This window comes from Phalacrocorax aristotelis, chromosome 3, assembly GCF_949628215.1.
Source record: "Phalacrocorax aristotelis chromosome 3, bGulAri2.1, whole genome shotgun sequence".
Lineage (NCBI taxonomy): Eukaryota > Metazoa > Chordata > Aves > Suliformes > Phalacrocoracidae > Phalacrocorax > Phalacrocorax aristotelis.
In genome coordinates this window covers 69853413-69877493 of record NC_134278.1, presented here as the reverse complement: position 1 = coordinate 69877493, position 24081 = coordinate 69853413, and the positions used below count along the sequence as shown (strand labels likewise).

At 40.7% G+C, this 24081-nt stretch overlaps 1 protein-coding gene across 2 annotated transcripts in view; it reads right to left on the bottom strand.

Moving 5' to 3' along the window:
- IPCEF1 (interaction protein for cytohesin exchange factors 1) overlaps positions 1-22346 on the bottom strand; it is a 37049-nt gene extending 14703 nt beyond the window's left edge. For both annotated transcript variants that reach the window (XM_075087898.1, XM_075087899.1), the window contains exons 1-6: positions 22298-22346; positions 21426-21595; positions 13219-13292; positions 11533-11604; positions 8469-8530; positions 4715-4803 (exon numbers count right to left, since the gene is read on the bottom strand). In XM_075087898.1, coding sequence (XP_074943999.1) covers positions 4715-4803; positions 8469-8530; positions 11533-11604; positions 13219-13292; positions 21426-21584 — 456 coding nt within the window. In that variant the 5' untranslated portion in view covers positions 21585-21595; positions 22298-22346. The remainder of the gene's footprint in view (positions 1-4714; positions 4804-8468; positions 8531-11532; positions 11605-13218; positions 13293-21425; positions 21596-22297) is intronic.
- Positions 22347-24081: the final 1735 nt, after the last annotated feature.

Sequence of the window (24081 nt, the reverse complement as noted above, 5' to 3'; positions counted from 1 at the left end):
AAATCATTAAGACATCCCAGGGCCCTCCATGCTCTTCTTGTCACCCAGCTTCAACAAGAGCGCACACAACCAGAGAGGTCTCAGAGACATCTGACCGTCATCATTAGAAGCTAGGAGTTGAATGAATGTGGGTATGATAGATGCAAAAATACAATTAAAGAAAGGCTGAGAGAAAGAACCAAGTTTTGAAAAGTATTTAGCTTCCCAGACAAGCAAGTAGATGGTTAGGTCTTTGTCTACAGTAGGCATTTACAGTGATGGAGTTGTACAATTATCTGGTCACCAGAAGCAACTCACACAAGAACTAGCACTAGTCTGCTTCTTAGCCACCAAACACCACTGAAAAGATGAGCTGAGAGAGCCATCCATGCAAGTAATACATACATAAACACACAAATATACATACAAATACCCAGAAGAAGATTAATTGACAGTAATAAACAAAGTAATGGAAGACAAGGGGAGACAAAGCCTTACAGTGAAACTCTTAGCAGAAACTATCAGAAGTGATGATGAGATCATCACGATATGAAAGCCAGATTTCTTGTATCTGCTACTGCAGAAATTTACTCGTTCTGCATATCTGCTACTGGCCAACACCAGAATCAGGATACCAGACTTGATGGACCATAATTCTGGCAAGTTTATGTTCTCAATACATATGTAGAATAGATCTGTGTAAGGATTAAAACAGATGATAACTAAACTGGAAGTACTGAAAATTACTGAGGTGTTGCTAGGGAAACCCAGACAAGCTGAAAACATAATAAAGGGACTAGCCTGGAACACTTATTAATAACCTGGTAAACTAGAAATAAGATGCATTCATACAAACCAAACCAAGAGTGACAATTTTTTGGATTATGACGTATAAAGTTCTGCAATTCAGTATTGCTGTAGTGTATACTACTTCCTTTTTACATTACAAAAAGCAAAGTAGATTTGCCTTCCTGTGCTTCTGATCTAGCTGTATCATGTAGCTACTAATCCATTCAGAAAATGAAGAGGACCAATATCAGATTGTGGGTCACCATTTGTTTGTAGCGCTTCCTTCACTTTTGTAAATTTTCAAAGCCATTCCTCTGAGACGGCCCCAAACACTGCGGGGCCAGACTTAATTTATATTCCTATTACAAGAAGTACAACATTGTATTTCAGGTGCATTTTTGTTTTAAAAAGTAAACCTTCACAAATGCACCCTAAAGCAAAGGACAAGGAGATGCTGTCATAAGCTACATGTATGAGTGATAAAAACACCCTTGGGAACACAAATGACCTGAAGCATTTCATCTAAGAGCTCCTATTGCAAAGAGAAATTGTTGAAGCTTTTGTACAGCCAAGCAGAACAACCGCACAGTAAAAGCTTTTGCTCACATAGTGTGGAGGGTCTAATTCCAATTGTTCAAAGACAGGAAAGGAAGATGTTAGGTCTCAACTCTATTTTTCTGGCACTTGTCCATGCAAAAGAAAGTGTCACTGAAATGAAAATTGTACCTCACTGAGTGGAATATATTTTTTATTTCATTCTCATTGTGTGTGAAATAAAAAAAGTGGGTGAGAAAAAAGATGACTGCCAGAATGTGTTTCTCCTTCTCTAAATACATATTGTGGTTTTGTTTTTTTTTTTTCCTTTGGCATAACAAATGTTTACCTAACTTACTCAAGTGGTTCCTTTGGAAGTTTTGCAATCATCCATATAATAATAAATCTCCATTTGGGGACATTTTAAAAAGTAGATGCTTGAGCCAGCAGATCATAAGAATTCCACTGGAGATCAATGAGTCTCTAGGCATTTCCTAGAGAAAAATTATCACCATGGAACACCTCAACTGCACTTTTGGGACTGCTGTAATCTATTGTCTCAATATAACTGCTGGTTTTTGAACTGTAAATCCATTCACATGTGGAGAAATTAATGCAGATGGTCAGTTTAACTTCTGTCCTACAGATGTTAAAATTTACTTGTTCTTCACTGGCTTTTTTCTTCCACAGTACCCAAAAGCATGCATAAACACAGAAAGTTCATGATCACTACTTTTCTCTTTTTCAGGTTTCAAAGTGGTTTGGGTTAGCAGAGAACAGAACAGCAAGTGAAGACTTTGTGCCAGAAGTACAGCAAAATATTAGCTGCTTTAACACATAACAGAGCTTGCACCTGGGTGGCTATTAGATTGCAGACTAATAGTTTTCAGTCTGGAGTTGATCTCAAGAAGTTTGGAGACCTTTCTGCTTAAGACAGCATTGGTTTGATTTTCCAAAATGTCCATAGCTCCAAATTCCTATTTTGCAGAATCCCATTGGTACTCAGGAGGAAGAAGTGCAACTTTAAAAAAAAGGTTAAAAAAAAAAAAAAAACAACAGAAATGAACCCCAGATGATGCTTTGGCATTCTTGATGCTGGGCTGGGTTTCCAGGATGAGTGTCTCTTCCAGTAGCAATCTGAAAAGGTTCAGTCAGGCCTTCCACAAGTTGTGTACCCACAGAGTATCGACCCAAATTCATCATATGTTTAGGACCTCATAGCTTGATTCAAAAACTCCACAGTGAATGAACAGGCAGCAAGCAATGCTTAACCAGCCTTCCCTGAGACAGCCAAGACCTCCACTCCTAGATCCGACTTCCCAGTGAAAGCTGTGCTTTCCCAATACTTCCAGTGGTTTTCTTGCTCCAGTACTTGTCCAGAAGGGGAAGGGGCATTAAATTGGGTATATAAAAGACAACTGACTTCAGTCAAGCACAGCTCCCTTGGTACCTTACTGCTCCCTATCCACCACACGAGCAAGCTGAGCGTAGGGCAGACACACGCAGCTGGAGCTTATTTCAGTAGCCACTCCTGGGGTGAAAAGGGGACAACTTTGTTCAGGAGATGCTAACCTTTGTCCATAAGGGTAGGGATTTTAAGATGAGGGTAAGGAGAAGGGAAATCAGCTGAGACAGGTAGAGGCAGGAGGGAAGAACCTTTTAGGGGAAGTCTAAGCAGGACCTCTCAGCATATGCACCATTGCCTGCCTTGCACACATCCCCTGCTGAAACATGGAGGTCAGCACGCAAGAAGAGCACATGGAAAGAAGACAACCGGAGATTGCCTCTGCAGCAACAGACTGACAAGCAGCAGGAAGCCAGAAAACCAGAAAATTAAAAAACAGCACCTGTTTAAATGTCATCATCTGGAAAAATGCAGGCATTCATTCAGAGGTGAGCAGACGGAAAAGACATCTACAGCCTCTTAAAGGCAAGCCACTGAGGTATAAAATTCAAGACGCTTCATTATCAGACCTCAGTCCAGAATAACTCGTGGAGACATATTGCTAAGGTTCTATTTTCTCTGATATTTATAGCCACTCAGCCACATTTAACTTCCAGTTAATACAGGCAATAAAAAAATCACGTTTTACACAGCAGTGAACACCACACACCCCCTGAGTGCCAGGTGGATTGTTTCACAGTGATTAATGTTACACAACTGTTTCAGGAGAGGAAGTGAAGACGGACTTATCTGACTGAAACAGAAGGGGGCAAGTGGGTGACAGTGTGACATACACTCCCAGCTTTATGCGAGCTAATTAAAGACGTGCAGACAGACAACCCTGCGCATGACATCTCCTTTTATTTTTGCTTGTGACCACACAATCTTCTCCAGCTCATCTATATTTTTCAAAATTATTCTTGCTTTGCTGCCTCTGTGGCCACCCCAGCTACTGGATGTCATTTCAGCATGCCATACAGGAACCACACCAATGAGGCAGAAGATGCTTCCCTTCTTTGAGATGCGATGAGATGATTTAGTGCTAAGTATATTACTGCCTAACCCTCGGTGTTAACTTTCAGCTGCAGAAGGGGAAGGCTTGAACTCAGGATTCTTTATTTCACCTGCATTACCACCCCATACCAGATTATTCATTTCTAAACATAGAGTTAAGTAAGCCTCATATCTTAAAGCCCATGTAAGGGGAGATGAGATCACTGGGAAAAGCAACAATATAGAAACAAGGTTAATAGGGCGATGAGCAGCTAATAATTAGGCGAGTCACTTCGATTAGATACATAAGGGTGCATAGTGCTTATTCTAATTTATGAAATGAAGTGAGGCAGGAAGGAATATTCTGGACAAATACTCTACAGCAAGAGAGAAGAATATTATAGATTTTGGGAGGATTATTATTTTCTTTTTTCATAGTCTATTTTTCAGAGGTAGAGGAAAAGAACAGGTTTTATCATTGTAAGAAGAAGCCTCTTTCCCTTCACTTCTCTTCACTGCTACAAAAGCAGCTTCAAATTCAGCAGTCTAAAGAACAGCTCACTCAAATAAATAAATACAAATCCGTTGGATGGTGCTACCAGGGTCACAAAAGGAAAGAAGGTTTGGGAATTATTTTAAAAAAATAAAAAGTATAGCATGAAAAACTAGGTTATGTAAAGAAATGACACAGCATGTGTACAAGGTAGACTGACACCTTCCTTTCTCCAGCAAGATAAATATACCTCCATCTGAGGGAGCTGTTCTTTGCGGTGCAAGGCTCCCAGCAGTGCAGGCTGCAATAACTGCACCCTCTCTGATGGGGCAGGAGCAGTCAGTGCATCCTCATTTCACAGGCACACAGGGTGAACGCTTCCAGCCACTGTTTTAGGTTATTCCTCAAAGGTCCACCACCTCAAGAAAGTTTTGTTCCAACTGGCTAGCAACTAGAAACAAGCTAATTACTGTAAAACTTACCGAAGGAGGAGGTGGTGGTTGGACTGTGTAGGGGGGAGGTGGTGTGTCTGTTATTTCTGGATCATCATGTTCACTTTCACTGTAGCATTCTAAGGCAGACATGGAAAATGAACAAAAAAAGAAAGCATTAGACCAACACTCATTTCCTCGCAGCACTGCGGTAACCAAAGATCACCAAGTAGAATGTTCTGGACTGAGGAACACGTTGTAACAAGTCTGTGTCTCCTACAGTAAAAATTAACCTACCTGTGGTAATGCTACACTACTTCATAGCAACCTTTTTTTTTTAAGTAAAAAAAATTGCTAATTTTCTATGGCAGGAAACACTATGTGGCATTGCTTTAGATAGCTTCACAAATAGGTTTGGGGTGAGGGAGGGTTTTTCCTCCCTTTGCAGTCTTTAAAAGAAAGGCTGCCTCATTTGTGGCATAAATTAGGGAGACCTGTTGCAAGTAGTAGATGCTGTCCCTTAATCTCTGTAACCAGTTAGTTTCCCTGGAGCTAGCAACAGGCATTGGTGTTTTGATTGCAATTTTGGAGAAAACGGATTGCTCACATGGTACTTCAGAAACCATAGAGCAGCCTCATGAGAGTCTTCTGTCACCACACAGTAACTCATACAGGCACACCATGCAGCATGGCAGTACCTGTGCGGAGCTGGTACTGAAAGTAAACACTACTCTAGGACTATATACCCCACTCATCTTTCTTTTTAAATAAAAATCAAGCTGATAGAATCGCAGTATCTCTTGATATGTAGCAGAGAAACAGTCATGTTGTTATTTCTTTCAACTACCTGCGTAGCAGGTGAAAGCATTTTCTCAGATTTTTTTTTTTTAAACTGCATTAAACAAAGTGATAATCAGTGATAAAGTGAGACACAGAAAAGGGGAGGCAGTAAGGTACTGGTTCCTATTCCCAGGGCCTGTCTGTAACCACTGGACAAGATCACTTCCCTCTGCAAAATCTCCCAGCACACATCAGCCTTTCACATCAACCTTTATAGGAGTGAGTGCTTGCATCCTGCCCCACACCATGTGTGAAGGGTGACAGCGCTCACCCCTACCCGACTGAGCTGGGGATGTGAAAGGTTGCGAAGATGTAGTTGGAGCTTAATGAGGACAACACGAGTGAGTGCCAAATGTCACAAGAGCAGAGGTCACTCCTGTGGACTCCACAGGAGCTGGCACTCTGCACTGCCTCTCCCTCCGCCAGTTGCATGCAGCAGCCTGTGCTGTTGAAGAGCAGCTGGGTCTCTCCGGTGGAAGCAACACTCCAGTTCTCTCCCCAAGCAGGCGAGGGTTGGTTTATGTTCTGGCAGTATTCTGTAAGAGCTGGACTTCATGGGTTCACACCACTAGAAAGCAGTGTGTTAGCATGGTCTCTGGGAAACCACCTGTGATTATTTCACCTTTAACTAAACTAACACCTGCCCACTTTCTTTTTGTGCATGTCATTTGGGGGGTTTAATAAGCACAGTGTGAGGGGAACAAAGTTTTAAGACAGAAGAATTTTATACATGATAGAGAGGTTTCCAAGATGTTAACGAAGTGAAGCTTAAAGAGATTCATTACTTTTTCTCCCCATACTATTTGCAGACTACTGTTTATAATAGCTTAGCTGCTATTCTGTTTACTGGAAATATGTGCAGGCACATCTTAGCATAAAGGACTGAGACTGGCTGCAGTAAGACCTATATGAAATCCTAAGGATCTATTAATGTCTTCTTGAATAACTCTTAATAAAGAGCTTACTGTTTCTACAGCTCCCTTTTTAGGCACGCTGAAGAACTGAAGAAGACTCAACAGCTGTTTCTGATACTCTAAATAGGCAAATGAGCTTTGGGGGATGTTAAAATGCCTAGAAAGTACATGAACACACAAGGAATGCCATAACAAGAGCCAAGACCCTCCTGAAGAATTATAGTGTGTGATACAGCAGGGAGAACCAGGTCAGCAGGAACAGAAGTGACTGTGAGTAATGACAGCATTTTTCTGAAACGTAGCAATGCCTCTGCAAGGGCACGTCCACGCAGGCCCGTTGGTAGAGTGCTGAACCCATGCTCAAGGCAGCTGCTGGAGCACCTGTGACAAAACACACGTGGAAGGATGAGGAGGTGTTTGACACCAGAATCAGAGTGCCTTTTTCTGAAGGGGAAATGGGCCACCAGCTTCAAAATCTTGGCTATGTTATTTTTACTGCAGGATAATTAGATAACCGGCTACAGAGGTTATTGAGGGGATTATTTTGTATCTTTCCATCATTTTTTAATTAAGATTAGTGGGCTGACTCATTTTGAATTGTTTTAGAATTCTTGACTCAGCTAACACAACCAATACTACATTTTTTTGAGTCTTTAAAAGAAAAAAATTTGTTTTCATGTGTAGAATTTTGACCATCCTCACCTTCCATCAAACTCTTCTTTTGTGAAAGCATGGACAACAAACATGTTTGGACACTTCCTCCCTGAGTACAATGCAGTACATACAGAGCTTGCTACGCAGCCTCATACTCAATATAGCCCTTTATCCTAATTATCTCAGACTATTTTGACCCAAAATTGGGTTCAAAGAGGACACAGGCATTTTGGAAGAATTTGGGAGTATGGAAATTAACAAGTCTGCTGCCAAGAAATAAAGAGCAACCATGAACTGAAAGCAAAGAAATTGATGAGACTTGCTGAATCTCCAGGAATCAGTGGTATTTATGTTTACCAGCCCAAAGCTGGTTTTAATGGCAGAGTATAAATGGAGCCAAAGTATAAACAGAGCCAGATCAGAACAATTAATAATGGCATTACATGTCCAAAGTCTGGACATAAACCACAACCTTATTCTGGGAAACAACAGAAAGGAGGCAGAGAGGAGCATTTCAGAGCTTAGACAAAATGGCTGCATCACCTACGTGTTCATACTACTACAGTTACCAGTTTCTTCTTCACAACGCCAGCTCCTTCACAACATGAGCAGTTCTAAATAAAAGGCACTGGGTACCAGTACTATAAAAATGCAGGGTCAAAAGTCCAGAAGAAGAAAGATACATACTCCTCAGGTCAGAGTCCATCTCTGGTTTGCTAACATAATACTACCCACAGTGCAGCTCCCATCACGCATGTCCTCACCAGCAGCTTTTCCAAGCGCTCTGACAGGTGACTTGCTTTGTCCTTTACCCAGATTTGTGATTGAATTGCAGGTATCCTCGCACCAAAAAGTTGTGTTAGGTCAGTGTGCAAATTAAAACAATAAATTGCTGAGGAACTTTACCACCATGAACTATTGGGCTTGGAAATTGTAGGCCTCAGTACACCACTACCACCCCTCCAACGCTGCTGTTGTTGAAACCCCCAGAAACAGAGGAGACAATAGGGACAGAACTACATTGCACATGACGTTCCTAAGCCAGTGAGCTCCTGGGCCATAGCACAACCCCTGTAATATACCTTCCCAACTTAAAACCCAGAGTAGCACAGCTGTTTCTCTTCACACTTGGTAGGCTTAGCAAGCCAGCAAACTCCATGAAGCACTTACACACCTCGCAAGATCACTGAGTGTCTCTCAGTAGCACTGTTTCTCACCATTTTTTCTTTTTCTGTGGTTACTCTGTGCTGTGTCAGAGTGGTTTCTCTGAGCTCAGTCAGTAGACAGACCCAAGTTGCCAATTGAAAAGAAAGAAAAGAGCTGACAAAAATTGGCCAAGCAAAAACTGTGAAGAACATGATGTAGTTAATACACTGAAACTACTATTAGGAGCATACCTTCCTCATTCTTCCCATTGGGTGCCTGTGGGTCTACAGCCATCCCCAGCTTGCTTAGCCACCTGTGTTAGAAAAAGAGGGAATATAGAGTTAGGGACACTGTTTGGACATGCTGTTCGGACACAGTTTTGCCCCTTTCAGATGTTTTCTAAGTTACTACATCTATTTTCATTAACCTGAATACTAAATGTCAAAGTTTCCTTCTATTTCTTAAAACATCCTCTAGAAAGTCACCGGTTACCTGAATACTAATATTCCCCATGATGAGCAGGAATAGTTGCCTGGGACTTCTTTCCCTGATCCTGAAGAAAGCACTACTGATGACCAAGGAATTGCATTTGTGGAAGCTAAAGGAAAAGTGTGTGTGCTGTATAACACAGTGTCAGTGGCCTGGTCCTGCTGTTAGGATGTTGTCTTTCACCCGAGATGAAGCAAAAGGCATGGGAGCCATTGAAGATCAATGAAGATCAATGCCCTGGTCAAAGCTATCATAGCACAATCTAAGAATCTAAGCCATTTAAACTAGACTTTCTGACCATTACATACGGCTTTATTTAACACCCTATATACTTTTGTTTTTAGTAAGTGTCACTTCCTGTGTTGCTTTAGGCTATTAACAGGGTTTTTTCATTTCTCTTTCTAGGTGGCTCCATTTTTCTAGTGCTAGAAACAATCTCTGGATATCATTTTTGTATATTGTGTTTGCCTGTTGGTCATTCAGATCTATCCAGGTCTTAAGAAACTAACAACTAAAATATCTCAAGCCTTTCAGATTAAAACTCAAGGCCTAAATAAGGAATGTACGAAGGGCAGGAATTAAGATTCATAACGCTGAAAAAAACATTGTGTCTAATCTCGATTTTGCTGAAGCAATGGGAAATTTGCTAGTAAGATCAGTGTCAAAGTATCTGGATTTTTAGACTGCAGTATGAACAATAGAGCTACGTAACAATTCAAGAAAACAAAGTGTCATTTCTGTAAGAGTGGATTATTGACTTTGTTCTAACAGCTTGGAATCATAATTGAATGATTTTTTAAATAAAAAAAATCTAAACAAAAGAAAAGGTTTGCTAAAAAACACAGGGCTTCATTGACCACAAGGTCAGACAGATCACTAATAACCATGTGCAACAGGCCAGGTTGAAGGCTAGCCAGCACGCATTTATTTTTCCTGTGTGCATGACAATGGCAAATGCATGCTAAATTAATGAAGCAAATGACTGTATTAATAAATCCACTGTTGATTTAATAGATATATATGCATGAAGAATTACAAAAGGTCATGATCCATCAAACATTTATGCACAACAGTAACTCGACACACGCGAATGCCCCAGTGAGCGCAGTGGAACCACTCACATGCATATGTATTTGCGGGACGGAAGCCAAGAGAGCAGATGGCTTTTAGTCTGTTTTGACATATGCGTGAGTATGCATGTTCTTTATGTATTAAATGCATGTATTTTATACTTTGCCAGGGAAAACATCATCAGTTACAACAGTGAGGAATTAGTATTAGTGGAGTATAGTGCAAGCTGCCCTAACACTAGGCTACCTAGCTTTAAGCCAAAATGACATTTACTGGAGAAGCAGAGTTTGAAGAAAATCGTTCTGGGGGCATAAGAGCTGTGACACCTGCATAGATTTCAATCACTCACTCACATGAGTCTAAACATTTCAGAAGGGTCACTAAGACACAGAGAATTTCTAGCTGGGCTCCAAACTGGCTGCTAGCACTCATTAATGTTCTCCATTAGCTCTAATTTTCCTTTTCCTTCTCCCTACATTCTTCCCTCTCTTCTCTCTCAATGAGGGTTACTCTCTCTACAGAAATATTACTGTCCGGCAGTCCCTCATTCTCAGTCATCCTCAGCCCATCTGCCTCTAGAACTTCTCATTCTGTTCAGGAGCTCTAGTAGGAAACACAGTGATACAGAAATGGATAGTTATCTCCCTACCAGTATGCTCTGTGCTGCTCCAAGTTAAAAGGGCAACATGTTCTTTCCATCAATACTTACTTGTATGCATCTATAGAGTACAGATTTATGAATATACATATATGTACACTGCTGTAGTATCGTGCATTTCTGTATCTATAGCCCTTTTGGAAGGTCACACATGTTCTCTCAACCTCTATTCTTTTCTTTTGTGGTAAATATGTATGAGGTCTCCTGTTCATAGAGGGAAAGAACACTCAATGCCCTATGAAGAATCTCACAAAGGTGAGCACATCTCACAAAGCAAAACCACAATTAAAGAATGACCTGACTATCATAGGAGCTCTCTTCCCATTTAAATTGTACTGCTTTTTATCCAGTATTTGGCCATTTAATGTAATAGCATTGGGAATGGACTGCAATCTGTAGTAAAAAAGACAAAGAAGATATGAGATGTATCTAAATCAGCCAAAGCAGGATCAGTAGCAAGTAATATCTATTTCTGATATCACACTGGTTTCTAAAATGGCAGTTTCATATCCATTTTTACTTCTTGCATTAAAAACTGTATTAATACATTATTGTTCTTATGGACATCTGTGGAAAGAAAATTTTTGATCTGTCATGAGGATTGTTTAACTGCAACATAGTTTGGTGGTGAAGTAAATGCTTACTTACATTAAAGAAACAACCCTTTCTATTCCTTTAACCCTCCTTGCTAACTAACATGCTATTCCGAAAGCAGACAATATTGTATTTTAGTCCTAGATCACTTCTGGGACAAAACTGTATTAAGCTTTTCCCTGTCTTTCCTTTCTTCCCTCGCTTCTCCCAAGGTGATGAACTTTTTATGAAATCTTTATGCCTCTCTAATGGAAAGGGATTTATACCAGCAAATGTCAGGAAGATTAGTATCAAAATCAGGCTAATAATGTGATTCTGATTTCAGCTGGCATTAGTGAACAAATAACAGTATTTTCCTTCTATACAATGATCAGAAAACAAAACAGACTCAGTAATTCCCCAAATAACTTTGTCAAAAACCACTTGACAGGGAGGGAATGAACTCTTAAAGGGTGTTCTCAGGTGCAAGACAGGATGAAACATGGCCAGTTGCTCCTACTTACGTGTTCATTTCCAGAACATTTTCTGCCGCAAAATAAAATGTCTTGATCTGTGGGTGGCTGATCTTAATAGCACTTTAAGAAAAGAAAAATAGAAGAGATATGAAGAAAACTAGTTTACATAAGAAAAGGAAAAAAATAGCTAAATGAATCGTTTAAAATATTTATTCACTCCACCATATTAATCCAGATCAGTTTATCCATTCATATAGCTCTTTCCTAAAATTCTAGTCTATTTTTGTCTCATTTCCTAGGCCACACATTACTCAGGGGGTATAAACTACAGGAACTAAAAAGGAAGGAATGAAGAATAAAACAAAGACCTTCATTATGCCATTACATAATTCACTCATGTGCCCACATCTCGAACACTGTGCAGCTTTGCTTCCCTCAGCTCAGAAAAGCATAGTAAACCTGGAAAAGTTCAGAGAAAGTAGCAGCAGTGACCCAAGGTACGGAACAGCTTCCATAAGTGATGGAAGGCTAAGACCCCACAGCATGGAAAACTGATGTTTGAGAAAAGGGAGATCTACTGCAATAAAATCACAAGCAGCACATGGCGCGTGGGTAGGGACTGATTCTTCACTGTCTTTTCCAAGCCAAGTTTTAGGAGGTCCCAAAGGGGCAACTAGATGACAGGTTTGAAACAAACAAAATGGAGTCCCTTGACATGCCAATATTTAACGTGTTGGTCTCAGCCCCAGACTGTGCTTTAGTTGAATAGCCATCAGTAAGATTTTTCAGAGGGGTTTCTTTTTTCCTAAAATATTGTCACGAACCTGAGACTATGTGACTTTCCTCTTTCGTTCCTCATTAGATGCCTGACTGTCCCATGGAAGCACACACTATTTGACTGGGCCCCAGCAGCCCCAGTCAATCCTCACAGTTGTCCTAACTTGCTCCATCCTAAATAAGTAATGAGCATGTGTTTTCCTCCCAGTCACTGACAGCCAACAGCTGCAGAAGTGAGGGGCAACATTTTCTCATGGTCCTGTACTATGTGACTCAACCTGTCCTCTGAGAAAACAAAGTGGAGCTCCCCATATTCAAAAGAGCTGTCCCCGTTGTTTGGAGGAGTCAAGCCCATAGTTAATCTCAAGAAGACCTACAGCTAATGTCAGCATGAGACCCGAACAGGAGAATGAAGGCTTTCTCTTGAGGGACAAAATAAAAACCATGCTGAGTTTTATAACTTTGAACAGCAGCAGCACACCTCCAAACCTTTGAAGTGTACTCAGAAGCAGCTGGAAGTCAGTGCTGCGTATGGAGTTTGAAGAGAATATTTTGAAACTTGTACCCGGTTAAACAAAGTTGCACCACAGCAGCCTAAAGAATAGTCCCAACTTGGAGGGAAGGAGGATTACTTGCACCTCTGTTGACCTTCCCGCCTAAGAGAAGGTATCTAAGATAGAATACGATGTCTTTAGAATCAGTGATCAAAGAGAAGGAGGGGGAAGCATTTGGCATTCTGATCTACTTTTTTATTTGTAGTTTTAACAGAGCACATCTGGCAGAGAGTTTTCAAAAATATTTTTGCAATATGGTTTTCTTTCAGTAGCTCAATTAATATCTCATTATTTATACAACACAGAAGAGCTCCCCACAGCTTCATTGTCAGGCACTACTGAGATTCAATTCCTTGCTATGTTGTAAAAATCCTGCAAAACTGGGGGCAAGAGATAAACTTACTGCTTTTTTTTGCATTCAGTTGCTCGGTCCACACTGAAGTCTGGAAGTCTGATGAATCCTTCTGCTTTTTCAGCCTGCAACAAAAAAGAAATTTAAAAATCACCACATCAACCAATTGGTAAACTACCAGACTCCAATGCTCAATGATATTTAACATGCAAGTGCTTGGTTTTGACAGCTTTTTATAGTATGAAAATATATGCTTATCACCATGGGGACAGATTAACACCCGAAGTTTTGGCTGATATTTGGGAACACGAAATATTCCTATACCAGCTACTCTTGGTGCAAGTCCTAGATGCTAGAACGCCACTACTCCTATCTCTGCAAGTGGCAGAATGTGAGCGTAGGGTTTGTTGCACATTTCCAAATACCAAAGTATCTGAAAAAGGAAGGATCCTCAACTCCTACAATAGTGCTGAGGTAGATTTCACCCTCTTCCTCACCTTGTAGCATTTGTATCAGAGCACCCTTAGATAAGATGCATAGGTAAGTCATAACTCTAGTCCAGAGTCTGAAATTGTCAAGGGCAAAATTTAGGTTTGGATCAAACCAGGACTAGAAGCAGCAGGAAGGCAGAGGATCCCGATTCCTTTACAGCCATCAGTGATCACACAACTTCTTTCGACAAAGAGGCCAGCTAAGCTTTGTCCATAGACCACAGAAAAAGAAACTACTGAACCTTAGCTCTAAAAACATAAACCTCTCAAAAGAGATAGATGACATAGGAGAGAACAAATAAGAGTTATATCATCCGTTCATGTCTGGAAGTTACATACAGTCTCAAAGGAGCATTTGTTCCGTTATACAGCACATATGCATGTTACACAGATGCGTAACAGCACCACACATAATGATCTATGTATATTTGAAAAATACATGTCTATAGCGATGGGAGTTCAAAAGTAGCAAGAAATTATCCTAGACAGAGATGGAGGAGGGTCTCCCCTGGGTAACTGTAACATGGACTGTTTTGTAGGGCCACCCATGTGAAGGGTAACCTCTGTGTGAGCAAGGCAGAGGCAATATGGGCTGCTCCCTCCCCAGGAGGTGAAACAGTGCAAGGGGTGGCCCCACGCAGCTGAGCTCTGTAGTTAAACGCTGCAAACCAGCCTCAGATGGCTCTGGCCAGCCAGCTGTCAGTCCCCCCCAGAAACCTGCAGGCATCGTACAGGAGGTAGCAAAAGCCAGGCAGACGTTTACAGCACACTGTTTATATGCAATCACCCCTTTCTGGACAGGAGAGCATTTACTGAACATTGGCACCTCTGCTCTGGGTCAGCTCGACTCTGTGTCAGAGCATGGCTCCAGTAAAACCGAAGCTACCTGTTAGCCTCAAATCCCTGTTCTTGCTGCCTGCAGCTGAAACGTCTTCCTTCACTACATCTATCTACATTCACCCCATCAGCCGCAATAAGACTAGGACTCCTCCTAAGAGGAACGATAATGTAGACAAAAGTCTGTAACACCTATTTTCAGGAAAAACTGTACTTCCCAAAATACAGAAAGTGTTCATTCCTGAATCACTTTTTTGCTGCTCCCAGCCCTTATCCCTGGGCACATTAAAATTCTGAAAATGTACGCTGAGTTAAAGCAGGTAAAATATACACAGCAATTACAAAGTCAGAGGATAAATGAAGATGACTGACAGTATCTCAAGTCACATTATGCATGCATATGAAGAGACTATAAAAAGATGTTCATCGAGACAAGTCTGAGTTTTAATGCTTGGAAGTATGAATTTCTGAGAACTGAAGGATACAGAATGGATTTTTCAGTGGGTGGCTTCCCCGCACCTCTGTGTATCTGTTCTTTGGTATACAATAAACCACAGCATAACCATCATTCCTACAGTTTACATGTATTAAATATCCATATGAGAGGTTTATATTTTGCATCTTCAACAGTAAATGGTTTTGCTTGCTTGAGGGCAAAAAAAAAAAGTGGTAGAAGGGGTTGGGTTTTTTTTTTATTTTCTTTCAGTACAGAAGAAATATCTGGGCTGGATTTTGCAAGGTGGCTGTATTTGTACAGAAAAGTGCTTATTTGCAGTTGTGGGTTTTTAACTTTCTCTGATTATATTTGTACCTGTCAAACTTGTTTAGAGCTTGGCTTAGGGAGCTTTTGTTTCCATTCCACAGGTTGGAATTTAGTGAGACTAAACTCACTGACACAAAATAACAATTAACAAAAGAAAAAATTACAAGATTTTTTAAAAGGTGGGGGTTTTTTAATATTTCAATCAGTTAGACTTGAGCTAGTATTTCTATCCCAGATCCATAGTAGACTAAGTATATAGGGATGAGCGAATGAGTAGGGGGTGAGTAAAGGAGGAGCTTTATCCATGGGGTGCATTGCACTAAAGATAGACAATGTACTATCCTGTGTTTCTGTGCCAGAAAGAGTGGTTGCTTACTAGAACAGGTGCAGCAAGAACACTGAAATTCCTGTTTGGTTCCAAAGACCAATTTAAGAACACCAGGGACCAACTTCAAAAAAGCAGTTCATGGGGTATCAAAGCCATTATTTGCTGGATGCAAAACTTATATAATGCCAGATATTTCTCTGCAGCATCAATCAATAATCCCAGATTTTTTTAAAAAAAAAAAGAAATAAAGACTCTGTAAAAAAGAATATAACCAGGTACCTTCTCACCCACACACTAATGAATCCGTGGCCTGAGATAGGTAAACCATCAGGTAGGTGAGTGGGTGACTAGGGTTTGGGGCAGGGGGGTTCACCTGACATGTTACGACTGCAAACACAGCTCAGCCAGTTTCATCTATTGGTGCAGTAGCCACTGGACTAGACTGCATCCTGTCAATTGCTCATGTGCTACACAGACACTCATGAGGAAATTAAGTCCATGCTATGCCATTAGATAAGTCACTGTCTCTGCTGTCAATTCAGTTCTACTTTATACAAATATTTGATCATTCAGATATTCTGTTGGGCTACTGAATTATCAGGAACCTGTAAGGCAGTGTGGGAACACTCACCTGGGGTGCTTCCACCCGTGCAGAGATAGAACTTGGACTTGAACCACTGACATATCCAATGAGTATCTAAAATAGAGGAATACTCTCTAAATTGCTAACGGAAATAGGTCTGTAGGCTTTGATTCAGTAATTTATGTTTACCAGTTTTACAACAGAGAAATCTCCAGACTTCTTATGCAATGTTCTTATGCAGTATTTGGCATGTTCCAGTTGGTAAAAGATTATGCTCATTGCGGTCAGGTTTTATATGAATTCTGTCAGTGATTTCGCATTTGCTCGTTTATAAGAAAAGGTTAACATTTCATTTTATGTATGCGTGAAAGGAAGGAGGATAATGGTGTGAATTTTAAGAACCACATCTCCTTCCTTTTTTTTCTTTTTTTGAAATGCACTAATGGTACAAGTCTCAAATGTGACATCTATGTAAGAGAAAACAAGGGTTTGATGGGTATGTAGTTCCATAATTACCAGAAAAAAAAAGGAAGAAAACAAAGGAAAACAAAACTTAACAGTAAAAGCTTATGAACGTTATTACAGTCAGCAAACAGAATTCCAAACAAACACTAGGAACAGAACAAGTGGAAGGCATCTTCTTGGTCATTCGTGGGATAAAAATGACATTTTAAAACATTAAAAGTGTATAGAAGTCCTAAACATTTTCTTTCCTCTGAAATGTTACTTTTAATGTGACTTTAAACATGTTATTATTAAACTCACATATTTCACTCAAACTTCCTTCAGATTTTATTGCAGTGCTGTAATATAGCCCTAAAAAAAGTCAGATTAAAAGAACCTTGACCTGTTTCCTATTTAATCAGGATGTTTAAAAGAATAAGCTGTTATCTCTTGTGGTTTTTATGCAGGTTATCTGTGCTTATTCCTATGCCCAATTGTAGGAAAATCATTTCAATAATAACAACCTCTGCAAATGCTTAGGGCAAAAATGAGAGTAACCACTTTTTCACAGAAAAAGCTTTTCACTAAAGAAAAAATTCAAACATATTTATGAAACATAATGCATGAATCCAATGAAAGAGGCTAATGTCTGTCTTAGCTTGTCTCAATACATTGCCTAAATTTTGTGGCTTTAGGAGATTTAGTAAATTATTTAATAGTCCTTTTTCAATAGTTAAAGTGAATGTAATGATGCAGAAAGATTTTAAAAAATAGCACTGTAAAGTGAAAATATCTAGTCATCGTGGAACAGCTCCGATCTGCAATTCAGGGTACCCCCGATAGTTTCATCACAGTGTTTCGGCGCTGCCCCCAGAAGACCCAGGCGCAGTTCAGTCCTCAAGCCTCTTTAGTCTTTTTTTCTCTCTGCCAACTACACCAGTGAGGCAACCTATAGAACTGTGAAAAATTTATGTAACGTATTTGACCAGAGGTCCCCGAAGCCCTCAGCACAAGTAAACGACACCTGTGACTTGTTGTCATTCATGTAAGCAGCATCTATAACTCAAAGGTGAAAGGTTTCTGTTTTAAAAGTCTGCAGCTCCTGGCAAAGGTGTTGGAGTGTGGACCAATTTAAATGCAGTGAACAGGGAAAGAACCCTGAAGATAAATAGTGAGTAGATCACAGTCTGCAACCTTTTGATTTTATATTTATATTTCTTTTCAGCTGAATCCCCATGACAACCATCATTAACATCCTGCAAAACTGTATTTCAACTCTATTTGGAAAACCAGCCGAGCTATCCTAAAGGCCCACAAGACAGAGACGTTTAGCCCTCTGTCCCTTTCCAGCCAACACTATCCAACACAGCCTCAACAACCACAAGGAGGCAGGCGCCTGGGATTAAATGTGACGATCTTCCCCCTCCATCCCTCTTCATATGCAGAGGTACTGATTCCCTCGAGGGTTTCAGTATGAGAACTAAAACTGCTGACGGGGCAGGCAGGATCACATACTGTCCTCTTTAAACATTTGTCTTCAAGGCAGCTGCCTACCAGAGAGCAGTACTCAAAAGAGAGAACCAAACATTAACAAGAAGCAGTTGTCCCAGGAGTCCGGTGTTCCTGAATGCCCCCAGAAAGTCTGACTGCTCACATTAATTTTCTGATATTTCCTGTGTTGGTTTCCATTGCAAAACCGACCCTTCTCTGTTTCTTCCTAGTCCAAAACAGCTTCCCCTTTCCAGGTGGGGGCACATCCATGCTGCAAACAAAAGTTTACCTGCCTCATGTGATATCCATGTTTTATAGAAAGAGCAAGCATACGTGGGAAGAGGTTTCAGGGCAGTCTACCCAAGCCTGCTGAGACCACTGGAGCCCTAACTTCGCCAGGCCCAGTACTTCAGCTAGCTGGTCGAAAGCTAATTTAGATTTGCCTGTGTGTTCTGGTTTGCTGTCAGTGAAGTAGAAGCTTGGTTCTTAGGGTGTCTGATCTGCTGTTGCTGACCCTTCTCAGCATTTTATTATTTCTCTTTTGAGCTGTGGCTTTTGCAACGTATTTTATGTTAAATTGAAGGAACTACTGTCTGCAAGTGTCACAAGTGTCCTATATCTCCTCCCCCAATCTGCCTCACATACAAGACCCAGAACCTTGGCCTGAAGGCAAAGTAAATCAGGATGACAGAAACATCCAGAGTTTTGGAGGCGCCTAAAGACAGACTTCACCGAGAACACGATGTCAGCTGAGGTTACCTACCCAAATCTAGGACAATGCAAGTTCACGTACAAATTCCACCCACTCCCTATTTTCTCCATCTCCATTAGAAAAAAAAAAGGTTAGGTCTAGCACCCTGTTGCTATGCTACAGTTGTCAGTGTCTGGTTGACTGTGGTTTCCACACAGCCGCGAACAAAACACGCTCATTTCTCACAAGAATGAAACTGGTCAGGCAGAGCTACAGGCAGCCAGCGTGCCCCGGTTCCTTTGACCTCAGCCCTGCTCTTCCACCACCACCTTTCACTTCAGCCTTGAAAAGGGCCTGTCACAGGAAGCTTCCGACATGTAGGGAGCTGGACTCCTCCTTTTTCAACACAACTATGAACTTAAGGTTGTCATCTTGGATGGCCTGTTGGGACCAAGGATTAACTTCACTGAATGCATTGGAAGTACAGGCAGTATTGAAGCCAGGCCAGATACAGAAGTAGGAAGAAATACCAAGCAAGCCAGTGAATATGTCACTGCTATTTCTGCTTCATCAGTCTAGAGGTGAAAATATCTGTGAAAACACAACAGGTCTAATTCATCTCATATCTGACTTTAAGCATGGCTCTGGTCTCATCAATTTAAGTAAGCAGATCTTAACAAAGGACACCTCCTCTCCTTCCCACACCCTCTAATTACTGCCATTCTGCAAATGTTGCCTGAATCTACAATCATGCAGAGGTTGCACTTTAAGTTGCCCAAAGAAATCTCAGGTTTTTAATGTAAAACATTGTGCAAAAGTCAGCAAATGTTGAAAGCAAAGAGGTGCTACCAGCTAGCGTGTTTGCAAGAAGAACTGTGATAGGTGAGAAGTCAGGGCTGACATAAGGCAACAGTATTTTGAAGCCATGTCAGCTCTTTAGAGTATATGAAATAGACCGGAATGAGGCTGCCACCCATTCTTCAGCCTTGTTCATTTTGGGGCATCAGTGACAGCAGAGCGGGTATGAACCAAAAGGATGAGTACAGCCAAATGGCGAACGCTGTCTAGTAGCACTGGGATGAGTGTGACCATGGCTTCTCTGGATCCCAAGAGGGGAATTTAGCCAGGCCACAACAAGTAAAGCAAATGGACGACTTTGCTCCTCTCCACTACCACCCTTCTCTTCCCAGAATGCAAAATTTGCCTGGTCTTGCCTTGTTTTATTTCCTCCCAACTATATATCAGCCATCCAGCTCACCTTTCTTAACACTGCTCGGCCAGAAGTACAACAGTGAATTTGAATAGTCAATGTTAATAAGGTTTTGCAGGGTATTAATGCCACTGATGAGAATATGTGCCAGGCCATGTCTTTCAAGCAGAAATATTGCAAGCATTGAAAAAACAAAGCCTTTTTTTTTCCCCTCTACTTTTCCAGTTTCTTTTCTTTCTTTCTCTTTGTCTCACACATGTATTTGACTTGAAAGAAAGCTAAATCAAACTACTTGGTACTACAGATAGGAGATTTTTAGAGGTAGCAGTGCAAGAGAGCAAAGTGAAGAGAATAATTATGTCTGAATCTTCCTAGGATGGGCAAGACACCACCTCTGCCCAGTCAAGCCAAGCTGTAGCAAACAGCCTGGAGTAAAGCCAGCTGTTCCCTAGGACTCACTGCTTTGCACTCAGCCATAACCTTTCATTAAAAGGGTTACTCTGGATTTCTCACTGTCTTCTACCCACTGCTCCCTTTTTCAGTTTTTAATTCCTAGTTCTTCAGCTGATTACAGGAATTCAGGGCCTGCTGTTCTTTGCCTCAAACTATTTTCCACTCACACCGTAAGTGGAGTAGGCTTATTTGGGCTGGATCAGCGGGAAAAGAAATGCTATCTACACTGGCTGTCCTGAGGAGCTCATCCTCTGAACAGAAAGCTGGACCTTGAATTCAAAACATTGTGTCCTCCTGCAGGTTTTACTTCTAGCATCAACTCCTCAGAGCAGGAAGTTAAAAATCAGCAGAATGTGAGAACCTTTAATTACAATGCTCTGGATGAGACATCAGCAAGACCAGGAGTAAAAACATCACCAACAGACAGTGCTCATACCTGCAACCCTACCAGTGCCAACTGGTATAAAAAGAAAGAAAAAAAAAAGGGGGGAGGGGGGGAAAACAAACAAAAAGGCAAACAAATAAACAGATTAATCTCAGTGTGGAAGGGGATGGAGAGAGAAGGAGGAGAGGGGCTTCTGAAAATTAAACAAAATAGAAGTGAAGTAGCATTCCTGTTTTGAGTCTTGATAGTGAGTGTCTGCAAACTGCCCAACTCAGGAAAACCTTTCCCAAATTCAAATATCACCAATGCCTGCAAAGAGCAGCTCTTTAAAGGGCAGAACAGACAGCAAGTTAACATTTCACAAGTACTTACTGAACTAGAAAATTCATAGTTTTCTGCATGTTTCACATTCATATAGACACTTCCCAGATTACAAGAAATGTCAGGGCTGAGAAATAAACCCGGTCATTTGTACATCTCCAGGGTGCATTTAAATCTAAATTTAAAGAGAAGCTCCCCTTCTCTTGGTCCCAGTAGATGCTGCTTGCCCGGCACCCAGAGCTGGGTGGACGCTGTACTCACCAACTGACTGCTGTACCAATACAATGATGACTCCTTCAACACACACCAGAACTTCTTCCATTTGTTGCCAATGAAAGCTCCTTTTTCCTTCTTTTTGTAAAGCCATCCTTGGCAATCAGCTTGCCCCAGCTCTTTACACGATATCCTCCGGCGGCTCATTGTAAAGAACCCTGTGCCATTAAAAATACAGTGTTCTGCCTGTTTAAAAGTGCATTACGAGGAAAGAAGATGCTGCCAATTAAAGATATCAACCTTACCGAGCAATCTCAGCGAGTCATCCAAGCATATTTTAAAATATACTTAGAAGTGATTCAGTTTTATAATGGCTATGACAGTAACGCACGTTCATTTAAAAGGCATTCTGATGTGCAGAAACAAAATAGTAAGCTATAGATAATGCAGACTCTAATTACTGCTAAGATAACCATACACAAGTTTTTGTAGATTAAAAATATATCCTTTGATCCTTTTAAGAGAAGCATGCATGTATTTCCCTTCACACAGCTGCACTAAAAAGAATACATCTATTTAAGTCAGCTAGAGAAAACTAATATGCCAAGTACCTGAAAACCGCGTGTGTGTGTGTGTGTGTGTGTGTGTGTGTGTGTACACGTACATGTACGTGCATGCAGCTGATTCTACCTCACTGATTTCCAGCTTTGATTCAATTAACATACCACAAGGATTTAGTCCAAAGGAACAGCCCGTTGTCATTTTTCTCAGAATCAGTGCAAGAATCGGTAGAGTTAAAAAGCAGCCTTCCACAAGCTGAGTAGCAGTATAAAATCCCCACGCTCCCCAGGAATAAGACACACTAAGAAAATAACAAAAAAGGAGCCCAGAAGAGAAAAGAAAAAACAATCTCTCATTACCTTGACTTTTCTTTTTTGTCTTCTGACGCAAGGGAACCTGTAAGAAATGCAGGAAGGAAAGAAAAGAGGAAATTTCAGATTGTGTTGCAACATTTGTGTAGAAAGGGGAGGGGGAAGCTAGAGAAGGACGTGGTAGTGATGCTGGTGGTATATGCAGGATGAAAACACACAACGCACTCGCTGCTGAAGGGACGGTAGTAGCTGAAGCGTAAAATGTGTTAATTAAAATTGATGTATATCTAGTTGAGCAAAAGCAAATATAACTCTGTTATACATGTATCTATCTACTAGTGTTTCCTGTTTCACACCCACGGGCAGCTTCTACTTTGCTACGTGTTTGCCTGAATTGTATTCTCTGTTCAGAAGTTAAAAAATATAAGTTAGAACTCCAGCATTTTAATGCTTCATTACAATCCATGAGGGGGATTTACAAACATGGGGAGATTAAAAATACATGCCAGGTGTTTTGTTGTCCTTTGGCTCATTATAAGCAATCCTGAAAAAAAGAAAAAAAATTATTTTTCCACTCCCCCTTTTTTTATTTAGTAAAGAGAATGTATTTCCCCCTATGCAAGGGTTTTGTAAAATTTCATTTAAAAAAATAATCACACAAACCTGTCAGATTATCCACACCATAAAACATAAATATGCCAGAAGTTTGCCATGCCATATATGAGAGTTTTAGCCACTGCAAAAATAACACAACTGAATTATATTTACTTATTTGCAGTCTATATATTTCATTCCACATAAACACATAGAAAGCGAAACTAAAACAGAAGACCATGGACTGAAGAAGAGGTCATTAGAAATGTAAAGTCTGGCTTTTGAAGTAAATTCTCCCCAGACAGGCTGATTGGTCGTGCAGTTGTGGACAAAGCACTTGACTTCTCTTTGCCTCAACGTCTCCACCTCTGGCATGGGAACAAGAACATTCACCCTTTTACTATTTTCAGGAAGGTTCTGAAGCCTCTGGATGACAAATGCTGGATAAGGTGACGTATGATTTAACATGCTTGGCCACAACGTTGCTATGCAAAGCTGGTAGCTACCTGATCCGCTGCAGAGCTATGCTACGAACATAACTAATTCAGCCCCTCTGCCTAGCCAGGCAGCTTTTCAGGAAAACAAAACCCCATTTCATATTATTCTTGAAGGATTTGATGGCTCTTCTCACAGGCAAATTAAAGGTGAGTAAACCTACACCATCTGGAAACAGCAACCGAAGAGACCACCGACACCAGTGTTTATAAGAGCTAGAACTTTCTCTAACCAGTGATGCAGCATGTATCAGAGCACAGAACCACATATCGCAGTGGTGTGCTTATCTGTGCTTATCTGGTGCCTATTTGAGATGACCTGAACAACACGCTTGTGGGAGGCTTTACCAGGAATGAGTAATCCCAGACTCCTGCTTAATCATCACATATTCTTTTTTTTTCCTTTTTTTTTTTTTTTTTTTTTTAAAATCCTACCACTGCTTCTCTCTCTCTCTCAGACTATTCTCCATGACAACAGACAAAGAAAAGCAATGAGAAAACACATCAGCTGTATTGGAGGCTCTGCTATTTCCCTATCCTATACAGGCCACCCTTCATTCCAAAGAAAATAATGCACTATTTAGGACACATGGAAATAATATGTGGCCTCAGTGAATCAATGGGTCACACAGTCACACTAGTTACTTTCCTTTAGAGCTACCCAAAGTGGTAGTAAGAAAAGCAAATATGAATCAGCTTTCCTTGCACAAAAACCATGTAGCGGGGCAACATCACATTCTTGCC